The following is a 12,470-nucleotide window of genomic DNA, read 5'->3' as shown; positions in this document are numbered from 1 at the left end:
AAAAAAAGTTCAAGAATGAATATTTAGGATGTCTCGTGTCTATTTTTTAGATTGAATTGTATTTTTTCCTTTTTGATCTTAGTGAGAAAAGGTCATGACGACGATATGGTAGAATGTAAAGGATAGTACAAGGGAGAAAACCCTGAAGCTGGATGTTTTCTCGAAGTCCATGCTACAAACCCTATTTTGTTATGATACACTTTAGCCTGAACAATGTAAGAATCATCATGTATGAGGGCATCTTTCCTCCATGCATTATGGTTTGCATTGAAGAATTCAGAGTGCCCTCACTGGGCACATCCCCATGTCTTGTACACTCTAATGGTTGCCATATTCAGATGGGGTCTATTCGCACTTCAGTTTATTCGAGATGGTTTATGGCTCTAAGGTGGGGAACATTTAGAAGGCACATAGGTTCTATGCATGATCGACTCTCACCATGTTGACTGATTTTAAGCAAGTTCTATGATAACCTTTATTTTTCCTTTTTAGCTTAGCTTATACCGAGCTCATTTTAGTCTTGCTCTTGCTTAAGGACAAGTAAGGTTTAACCTTGGGGTGGTTTGATAGTTTATTTTATTTACTTCTTTTATGTTGTTTATTTTAGCATTTTTAGTCTTTTTGTTATTTCCGCATTGCATATTTCATCATTTCTTTATCTTGAATTGTATTAAGTGCTTTCTCTTTTGCATAAGGTGTTTTGCGGGTTTTTGTGAGCCTTGTTGCGTTTGAGGATTATCTTGTTGCTGAGTTGCTAGGCTTTGTGGACTTTTGAGGAGCTATTAGGCTTTACTGGATCCACATTAGAAGTTTTGGGCTTGGTGTGTTGAAGACTTGGATGGGTCATGGATACTTCAGGATGGTTCTGGGCTATCTATTTTGAAGACAGAAGATTGTTGGTCCATATTTAAATGGTGTGAGGTGTGACGAGGACCAAAAGAATCTCAAGTAGCAGAGGAACACGGGCAATAAGGATGGCATAGACGAAAGGGGTGACACCATTAAGGGCAACATGTGCAATTTTAGTGATATTCGGTCTGTCCAATTGGATGTCGTCCCTAATACGCATATTGCCCCTATTGTTGTTGCCCTTATTGCTTTATTTTTGTAGTGTTTTATGAAGATCCATTAGTAATTCATTATGTGATGGCATTTCCATACGACAACAAAACAATAATTTCAATATCATATTGATTATGATATTAATACGGATAACATTCATTATAGGATAAATTTTCGTACATTAAAAAAGAAGTAGCACTAAAATATTACATGATACATGAGGAAATTTATTACATAAAATAACAATGTAATAAATTAGTAGAAAAAACCTGATATACAATGACAAATAAAATAAAATTATAAAAAAATTCGGATAGTTGTGGATATAAGATTAAACTAGCCTATGACTAGACCCAAACAACAGTAAGCATGTACAACATTAGTAGTGATATAGGGTACATTAGATAGATCACGTAACCAGTCCAAAGTGGGTAAACTTTCCTTGTACTTGTCAAAACTGACATCCCTACACAAATTATCATCACAACCAAAAGCTGAGCTGATACATCCCATGAAAGATCTTTTATGTACACAATTAATAAGAATGTCGTCAAACTACTCATACTACTCATGGAGACTCCTGAATAGATCTGCATAAAAAACAACAAAATAAACAAGGTCAAACCAAATTCCTTTTCAGCTTTACACATCTATATGGTGTATGAAGATGCATTAACATAAAAAATCACCTGAGAAAACGTTAAAGATGAGGCTCGTTCAGTCTTTTGGGTTGCAGAGCGAATCGTTGATAAGATACGTGATATGTTTGTGGCACATGGTACTACACAATATGGGATGAGAAAGGAAGGGACATTCGCATGATTAGCAAAAGTCATAACATTCGATATAAGTGGTGATGAAACAAGACCCGACAGAACAGTCCCAAAGATTATTAGACTCAAAGCCTCTAAAAACTCCAATATCGAAGTTTCAGCCTTAGAGATTATTTCCTTAGGTAGCAAAGCGTTTTGATGTTCTTCATCTGCATCCTATATAAACAAACATTTAAGAATTAGGTCACTTTACTTGTTAGTAACATGAAAATAGGCAAGTTTCGTGATGCATGCATTCAGATAATTAAAACTCTAGATGCAAGCTATCAATATCTTAAACCATTTTTTTTTAAGTCAAAAGGGCCTTGCAAGTTGCAACAATATATGCTCAAAAAGAAAGCAAAAGATTCTCTTAAATTTCCTGAAATAGAAAGTTACCTCACTAGGTTTGGTCGCGAAGAAGCTAAGAGGGTTATAATCATTTTGAGAGACGGATTTCCTTGCTTCCCGGAGCCATTTCATTAGAATTCTAACAAACTCATTTTCTTCAATAGATTGGTCGCCAGAGATATCAAACCGATCCATAATAATTTCTACAAGATCATCTTTTGTTGCATCATTTGTTTGCAATTGTATTCCTAGAAGGAAAGTTTTCAATTCAACCTTCGATACTTTCCCATCTTGATTTTCATCAAGTCCCTTATAAATCCTGCACATCGATCAATATTTTTTCAATCGTGATCATTTTTCTATATAGTTCCAGAAATTAAAGAGAATTATGAGAAGGAAATGTACTAACTCTCTAATAAGCCGCACGTTTGGCTTCCCGTTTGTAGAGAGTAACGTCTGTAATTTGTCCTTGACAAATTTTTGTGTCACATACTCGGATCTCCTGTTCTCTATCCATGGTTGGAACATCTACACGTAAATTAAAAGGAATTATTTTCACTGAAATATATATAGCCTAGCAAGGTTAATTGAGATTTTCGATAGTTTGAAATATTAAAGGCTAACCTGATACGTAACGTAAGTAATGTACATAAACAACACAATGATGAGAGTGAGTAGAATTATCACTCGGGTTATTGATGTCGAATTGATGATTGTTGGGAGTTGGAGAAGGATAAAAGGGATTGCTGACACAAGCATGATTCTTGCAGTGTAGCTTGTTTCATTATCGGTTGTAACTCCATATGCTAAAAAGAAAAAAAGACATAAGTTACCAAAAGTTAATATATATCTTAATGTGTAAAAGACTAGTGTATGCACCTGTCAATTTTTTGAAGAATGATGGTTCTTCTTCTTCTGATGAGATGGAGTCGTCATCATCATCCGAAAGATCATAGCTTCCAAAAGTGATGACTGATGGCCAAATTATCGTTAGACTCATGACCATCGATCCTGTTAGCGTGTTCATACTAGAAGTAGTTGATGAAGCACCTCCGTCTTCACTTGATAATGCTGACTCTGCAAATCAATTAACATATTTCTTTTATTCGATATATGTTCTTATTTTGCGGTTTTCATTGCTCCATGTGTATGGGTTGCATTTGCATGACGAATGAGAGTACTAAAACCTTGTCATATATTTTTATTAGTATCTTAGTAAAATTATATAGGTTTGTAAGATAAAATACACAAGACATAATTTAACAACTAAATTGTATTCATAGTTATGTACGTCTTATATAGCTAAACGTTTATAGAAAAAAACAAATTAATTACGATTAAAACATCAATTTTGCATGAGTAAGTATTTCTTAAAAATGACATGATTCTTCAATTTTGAAGATATTCTAAATGTTTCAATGATGGATGCCACATGTTCAAGTTAGAATGTGTTACGTGTGAGATGTTATATAAAAATTAACTTGAGAAAGAAAAATAATGTTTCAACTGAAAATGTTAAAACTTAAAAGATATTACCATTACCTACAAATAAAATAGTAACAATAATAATAATAATAACTTTTCGCATAAAGAAACATAAAATAAAAATCTGGGAAAAAGAAGCTTACGAAGGACGAGGAAAAGCGTAGGGAAGTTTGCAAGGATATGAAACAAACTTGCACCAAATATACCCGGCCCGATAAGACCAAAGAACTTATCGGATCCTTCAGAAACATACTTCTGACCAAGAGCCATCAAGTATTGATAAACCATATACAGGAAAAGTGCTCCCCATGTTTCGCTTGTGCATGGTAAGAACCCATATTTAGGTTCGCATGTCACTGTTGCACCCTCTATATTTCCAAAAAACTCCATCAAAGCCACCACGAAAATAATTAAACTCCCATTTTTCACGTATATTTTCATCTTTCTTCGTGGATTTATAAGTGAATATCTGCTTAGAAATAGTGTTTGCAATTAGCTAATTAAGCTGGATTGAGAAAGCAAAGTGGTGACAGGATTCAAGGGTGTTAAAGAAAAAACTCATGAAATTGAACAGGATATATAGGTGAAAGTATTTGATGAGCTTTTAGAATGCTTCTATGTATTTATAGACATAAATATAGGTGTTGCTTGTCTCAATATAGCAATGGTTGACGTATGATTTGTGATTAATTGATTAAAATATTTTCACGAATATTTAAACCTATTAATTAAGTTGAATCGCATATCTTTTGAAGTACCATAACCATTTATTACGTTAAGAGTAAATTACATTTTTGGTCCCTATGGTTTGGTTAGATTCGTATTTTCAGTCCGACTTTTAAAAATTTGACAAGATGCATCCCTATTGTTTAAAGAAATTGCATTATACATCCTTAGTCCATTTAAAAAGACTATTCTACCCTTTTATATTTTTTGTTATATATATATATATATATATATATATATATATATATATATATATATTCAATTGAGAAAATAAAAAAATTGAGAATAGAAGAATCATTCTTAGCCAATCATTTATCTAACATATAAACCTTTAAAAAACATGCGTAAAGGTGGCAATCGTGTCGTGTCGTGTCGAAACACTAAACAGGTTGAAAGTGCTTGACCCTAACCCGACCCATTTAATTAACGTGTCGTGTCGTGTCAACCCGTTTATTTTCGTGTCGAGTTCGTGTCAGGTTTCGGGTTAGGGTTATACCTTAAAATATGTTGTGTCATGTGAAGTTAAAAGATTGAGCATGTTGAAAGAATAGGAGTTTGGTAGGAGAAAATGAAAAACTAATTGTTTTGAGGTAAAATAGATGAAGCCATAGCAAGTTTAGATGACAAAATTAAAAGAGTGGGAGTTAGGGAGACGGATGACAAAGTCATGAGGATGTGAGAGTGGTGAAAGAGACTGGGTAGTTTGGGAGAGAATGAAAAAACTGAAATGAAAACTTGATCTAGACGGCGAAGTCATTTGAATATTACAAAACAATTCAATTCGAAGGTTTTTTTACTTATGCTTTTGGTTTTGTATCTTTCTAGTTTATTTAAATAATTCAAAAAACTTGCATATAAATAAACGGGTCATTTTCGAGTTGAAATTCTCAACCATAACCTTACCCATTTAATTTTTGTGTCGTGTTGTGTCAACCCGTTTATTTAAACGGGTTGAAATATCTTACTAAAACCCGTTTATTTCGTGTCGGGTTTCGTGTCATGTCAATTTTTGCCACCTCTAAACGTGCGTGTCATTTTTTCATTAGGGACATATTTGTAGATTAGCCACTTTTTTAGATTGAACTTACCAGTTCTTTGTCTCCAGTTTCCGATTTGATGTGATCTTTATCTCGTTTGAATCAGATATAAAGGAATTGATTATCAAGATTCTTTTCTTTACATAATTCGTTAGCAATTACACGTATTTTTTTCATTTATCATGAAGTTTTGCATCTGTATTGCAATTTTCTTATTCGTATTCAGTTTTCGATTTGATCAGGTCTTTATCTTGTTTGAATCGGATATATTAGAGTTCATTATCAAGATTATGGCTTTATATAATTCGTTAGGAATTACGCGTATTCTTTCCGTTTATCGTGAAGTTTCAAATCTGTATTTCAGTTGTTTCATCGAATTTTTGTTCTGTAGTTTGAGATCTTTGTTTCGATTTTATGGATCCGATCAGAGCTGATTTAAGTTTCAATCAGATTGTTTTTACGCTATGAAGTGAAAGAAATTGCTTAATTGATCACGGGTTCATATGATCTTTATTGCAATTGCATCATCTGTTCGGAGCTGATTTCATTTTCTTTCAGATCGTTTGTACGTTGAGGTGAGATATATTCGAACTTAATCATGTTTTTCATATTTACGACTTTTTTTGTGTGTGTGTTTTTTGTTTTAATTTTGTTGTCAATCAGTTTCTATTTTATTTTATCATGATTTTCATCGCTATTAAGATTGTTTTTGTTGTTCTGTACAGATCAATTGGTTTATTATGTCAAATTCGAGTCTTATTGAGGGTGATTTGGATTCTTCGACGTGTGAGGGTGAAGAAGAAGATGTTGAGAACTCATTTTTTTGAAGGTATCACTTATTGAATTATTATTATTTTTTTAATTTTATCGATTATCATGTATTTACATATGAATCTATTAATCTGAATAAATTGTTGGCTTATTCATATATGAATAAACATGTGATAACTATAATTTTGAATTTATTATCATTTTCTTTTTATTCATATATGAGTAAGTTCTGTTTTATTTTATATTTTTTTAAATCATATGAATTTTATGTATTTATATATGAATAAACGTGTGATAACTATAATTTTGTTTTATTCATATGAATTTCATGTATTCATATATTATTGTTTTATTCATATATGATTGTTTTATTCATGCATTCGTAGATTGATTTAGATTTATAATTTTTTATCAGGTGAATCTTCGAGTTCAGTAGATGATGTGCAATATCATTATATACTTATCAAGGAAGCATTTTTCCTTTCACCACATTCATTTGAAACTCCCATGTATTTTTTTTCCTTTCACCACATTCATTTGAAACCCCCATGACTTTTCAATTTCTTTCTAATAATATTTATAATTTTGTTAATTAAGTTAAACAAATATCAAATCTAAAGTGTAGTCATATATAAGCTAAATTTCAATATTAAAATAATATCATTACTTCTACTTATAAAATTATGTTTTTTAAATTTTAACATATTATACTTAATTTATTAGTTTTATTATATTGTTGGATGTAAATCATTATCATTTTAAAGATGTAATTCTCGAACAGTTTGTATAAAACACTTAAATTATTAATTTAAAAATGACATTATAGGGTCAACTTAAATATAAATTTTAGGTTAACTTAAACAACCCAAATAATATATTGTAAATAGTTAATAGTGATAATTTGTAGTGTATTTCTAATAATGATTATAAGTTGGTTAATAAGGTTAAATAAATATCAAGCCTAAAGTGTAATCATAAGTCAACTAAATTTTAATTTTTAAATAATATATTTACTTCTACTTACAAAGTTATGTCTTTAACTTTTAACATATTATACTTAATTTATTAGATTTAATATGTTGTTATATGTAAGCCATTATCAGTTTAAAGCTACAACCTTTGAACATTTTGGATAAAATGCTTAAATTGTTAACTAAAATATAACATTACAATGTCAACATAAATACAAATTTCAGTTCCACTTAAAAATCAAAAAAAATATTTTATAAATAGTTAAAAGTTATAATTTGTAGTGATAAATGTTAAAACTAAATTGCAATCTCAATTTCACTAAAATATTACTAAACATATTTTTATAATGGTTAAAAGTTCTCAAATGAGTAGCTTAAAATAACTTATAATAACAATAGTTAAAAATAAATCTATATCAATGATTATATTGTTACATTTAAAATCAAAAAGTAATTTTTGATGTTTTAAATAATTATAATGATGGAACTTAAAACATTAACCAAATCAATTTAAAAAAATTTGTTAACAATAATAACAAATATAAATAACATTAAACCATATATTAAATTTAATTTTATTCATGTGTAACTCACGAGTAGAATTCATTCAAACAATTGAGATTATGAAGTTATAATAGATGTATATATTATCATATAATTCAAAATAATCAATATATTATTTGAATTTAGTATACAAACTATTATACCAAATTTAACAACAATGTTATTGTTATATTAAAAAAAACATATTTTTATAAAAACTTCAGCTATACACGTGTTTCTGCGCATTACAATGTTAACTTAAATATAAATTTCAATTCCACTTGAATAACCAAAGAATATTTTGTAAATAGTTAATAGTGATAAATTGTAGTCATAAATGCAAAAACTAAATTGTAATATCAGATTAACTTAAATATTTCCTAAATATATATTTATAATTCTTAAAAGTTTTCCAAATAAGTAGTTTAAAATAACTTTTAATAACAATAGTTAAAAATAACTCTATATAAATGATTATATTATTACCTTTAAAATAAAAAAAATAATGTTTGATGTTTTAAATAATTATAATGATAGAAATTAAAACATTAAACAAATAAATTTTAAAAAATTAATTGACAATAACAACTATAAATAACATTAAACTATATATTATATTTAATTTTATTCATGTGTAAGTCACGGGTAGAAGTCATTCAAACAAATTGAGATTATGAAGTTATAATAGATGTATATATATTATCATATAATTCAAAATAATCAATATATTATATCAATTTAGTATAAAGATTATTATATCAAATTTAACAACAACGCTATTGTTATATTTAAAAAAACATATATTTGTAAAGACTTAAACTATATAGTTACTTCTGCGCAACGCGCGGGCATTCACCTAGTTGTAGTAATGTAATTGGAGAACATGTCTATAAGCCAGATGTACCTATTCAGTTTATTCAATTTAAATGTTTAATCTTCAAATCGTTAGAGTTAGCCATCAAAATGCATTATGAGTATGCTGAAATTGGTGGTTTTGATGTGAGACTGAGCACACAATCAAGGTTTGATAACAAGATTATAAAGAAGATACATGTTATATGTAATCCTGGTAGCAAACAGAAAAATAAATATTGTGACACATTGGTTACAAGTGGTGTTATGAGGAAACAAAATTCAAATTCAAGAGTTATTAGTTGTCAAGCAAAGATAATATTTGAATCTGTGTATGGAACTCTAGATTATAAAGTTTTTTTAGTTTGATGAACTTCACAACTATCCACTTGAAAAGAGAAGTGATTTAAAAAAGCGATGAAAATATCATATTTAGAAAAAGAGTTTATAGTGTGTGCTTCCATGTCAAAAATAGGTCCAACTATGGCTCATAAGTTAAGGGAAAGTTTGAGAGGTGAGTACGAGTTTGTAAAGCCCAAAGTAGTTGACTATAAAATTTGAAGGAGAGATATCAATAGGATTATAGGTTATAAAGATGCCCAAATGATAGTAAGCACAATGAATGACCGTCGAACTCATTATCCAAATTACTCATTTGAGTTTAAATGTCAAGATGATGTTTTGGACTCTATGTTTTGGGCTGATGAAATGGAGAAGGCATATTATAATGAATTTGGTGATGTTATCTCGTTTGATGCGACTTTCCGAATAAACAAGTAAGGTATTTTATCTACTTTTTTATAGCTTATTCATATATGAATATTTTAACTTTATTTTTAATGTTAAGTTTTTAATATTGAAATTATTTTAATAATATAATGTAACTGTATTCATACATGAGTATTTTTATATTCACTTGTGAATACATCAAAAAATGAATTTAATGAACATATTTTTTTGTGTTATAAGTATCGAATGGTTTTTGTTTCATTTACTGCTATTGACCATCATAAAAATTCAGTTATTGTTGGAACGAGGTTGCTAAGCAATGAAAGCATTGAGTCCTACTCTTGGTTGCTAAAATGTTTCTTAAAACTCTTGGGAAAGAACCAACACTTGTTTTAACCGATCAAGATGCTGCAATAAAACAAGCTATTGTGAATGTGTTTTCTAATTCAAATCACCGATTATGTATGTGACATATAGTGAAGAAGTTGAAAAACAAAGTATTATTGTAATATATTTCAAATATGCTACATAGTATTTAGTTATTAATAGATGAATATAGTAATTTTTTCAATATTAGTCTATTCATTTATGAATATTTATTATTATTTTACTTATTAATATTTATTCATTTATGAATAAATATAGAAGTTTATTTATTTTTGTTTTAATACATATATCAGATGTTTATTTATGAATATAGACTTTAGAAAAAGATTCTCGAAGCTTGTTTGGGACATTAATATGAAACTTGATGTCTTTGAGGTGAAGTGGGGTTTGCTTATGAAGGAATTCAATCTTAAAGGCACGAGATGGTTTAAAAACATTTTTACAAAACGTGATTCATGGATACGTGGATATTTTAACAATATTCCAATGTGTGGGTTGATAAAGACCACGTCGAGGTCAAAGAGTATGAATTCATTCTTTAATACCTACTCAGAAAATGGTAATTTACTTTTGAATTTCATGATGAATTACAACACTGTCATTCAAAAGCAAAGGAATACTGAACGAGAGCTTGATAAGGCATCAAAGAAAGCATCATATAAAATGGAAACACCTCGAGAAATAGAACTACAAGCATCGAAAGTTTATACAAGTACATTATTTTTTGAGGTGCAAAAGGAAATATATAAAACAATTTTTTTATGTATATACTCGTATGTTGGTATTGAAGATGGGTGAGAAGTTTACATTGTGCAACAAAACAGTGAAAGCGAATTTTAAAGTGAATTTAAGGTAATTTAATAGTTTTTTATGAATAATATAATGTTTATATATGAATATGAGAGAATTTAAGGTAATTTAATAGTTTTTTATGAATAATGTAATGTTTATATATGAATATGAGAATATTCATATATGAATATTCTGATCATTTTAAAGTTAGAACATGTGCATATATGAATTTAATATCTTATATGAATATTTACAATGTTATGATTCATATATGAATTTTTATTTATGATTATTCTTATATGAATATGAATTATTGTATACGATTAGAATGTAATATTCATATATGAGTACTTATATATGATTGTTTATATATGAGTATTCCTATATGAATTTAAATGTGTAAATTTTGTTTAAAATGTTTCTATTCCTATTCCAAATGAGATTAATATTCATGTTGCTCAAGTTCAAAGCAATAAAGGTTTTGAAATCAAGAAAAGAATTCCATGTGCAGGTGAAACAACATATGAAAATTCTAAAAAAGAACATAGAATGTGCTCATGATATGGAAAACGAGTTCCTTACAACTTACATACATGTCCAGTAAGAATTGCAGCTGCTCAATCAACAAAAGACAGTTAAGGTTTTTGTTTTTTTTTTTTTTAAAGTTTTTTGGTTCTATTTATTTATGAATATATGCAGATAATAAAAATAAACAATCATATTCATGTATGAATAATACAGATTTATATGGATAGGGTAAATTGATATTTGAAATATATGTTATTTTAAAATGAATATATCATATTTGTTTTTTAATTTACTAATAATTAAGTTGTATGGACATGGTAAATTGATATGTGAAATACACATATTATTCGTAAATTATTAATAAATGAATACATCACATTTGTATATGTTTTTGATTGAAGACATTGTTATTTACATATTAAAGGTAAATGAATATATCATATTGGTATTCATTTTTGAATAAACTTAAATAAAATTGAAAACTAGCAGAAATGAATACATCATAAATGAATACAAGTATGAATACGTCATATTTGTTTATTAATTTACTAATAAATAAGTTATATTCATATCTGAACTTTGTTATACAGACATATTACTCCTAACATAATCATATATCAATGCATCATATTTGTATTCATTTATGATTGAAGACATATTATATACATATTAAATTTAAATGAATATATCATATTGGTATTCATTGATGAGTAAACATAAATAAACTTTGAAAATAGTTGAGTATAGAAAACTAACATAAATAAGCAAACTTGTTTTTATTACATAATCATTCAACACAAGATAATAAAACCTGTTCATGAGCATTTCACATATTATTTAAACGATGTTGAATAACACTTAACAAACCCTCTAAAAATTATTTCACAGACTCATCTTACATGTCCTCCATATTCATTCAACTTCAACACAAATTGTTCTATACCATCTCACTTCATCACAAACAATCATCAATATTCTTTTAACCTTTTTTGAATTGTTTGCATAGCCTTGTATGCATGAGCGGTACACACTTTGAATTCCACATTTTGATATTTTTCAGCAAGATCTAACACCTTAGCTTTCAACATGTTAATTTCAGTAGTTAGCATTCGGTGTGCATACCTTTTCCTGAGGTTCTCTAAAGTAGTTTGTTGAATTGCACTTTCTTTATGAAGACCTGGTTTCCACTTTGAGATTGACTGTCCTATATAGGCCTCCATATGTCTCATTAAAAAGACCCCACAATCAACTTTGTTTTTAATTGTCATCCATGGCATTTCAAGTCGTTGGGGTATGATGCTTTCTTTTGAGATGACATTGGCTCTTGAATGGTTTATTTCTGTAAAGTATCTCACAAACAAATTTTTCTGATCATTAAATAAAATAAAAGTTAGATATGTAATAAAATGGTTCTTATACATTGC

The 12,470-nt window shown here is 28.5% G+C and overlaps 2 protein-coding genes across 2 annotated transcripts; one reads left to right on the top strand and one right to left on the bottom strand.

The window, feature by feature from the left end:
• Nucleotides 1–1,173: 1,173 nt before the first annotated feature.
• LOC145062038 (sodium/calcium exchanger NCL2-like) lies at nt 1,174–4,291 on the bottom strand. Its single transcript, XM_079009652.1, has 7 exons — nt 3,854–4,291; nt 3,105–3,302; nt 2,850–3,031; nt 2,635–2,753; nt 2,274–2,544; nt 1,752–2,051; nt 1,174–1,652 (listed from the first exon to the last, which is right to left on the bottom strand). The coding sequence occupies exons 1-7, from the start codon at nt 4,149–4,151 to the stop codon at nt 1,410–1,412; spliced, it is 1,611 nt and encodes a 536-aa protein (XP_078865778.1). The 5' UTR covers nt 4,152–4,291; the 3' UTR covers nt 1,174–1,409.
• A 5,401-nt stretch (nt 4,292–9,692) lies between these two features.
• On the top strand, nt 9,693–11,221 carry LOC145063850 (protein FAR-RED IMPAIRED RESPONSE 1-like). Its single transcript, XM_079011422.1, has 4 exons — nt 9,693–9,801; nt 10,040–10,428; nt 10,517–10,578; nt 11,218–11,221. The coding sequence occupies exons 1-4, from the start codon at nt 9,693–9,695 to the stop codon at nt 11,219–11,221; spliced, it is 564 nt and encodes a 187-aa protein (XP_078867548.1).
• The last annotated feature ends 1,249 nt before the right edge of the window (nt 11,222–12,470 follow it).

This window comes from Lactuca serriola, chromosome 7, assembly GCF_051521515.1.
Source record: "Lactuca serriola cultivar US96UC23 chromosome 7, Lser_US96UC23_V15, whole genome shotgun sequence".
Lineage (NCBI taxonomy): Eukaryota > Viridiplantae > Streptophyta > Magnoliopsida > Asterales > Asteraceae > Lactuca > Lactuca serriola.
This window is presented reverse-complemented; position numbering and strand designations above follow the sequence as displayed.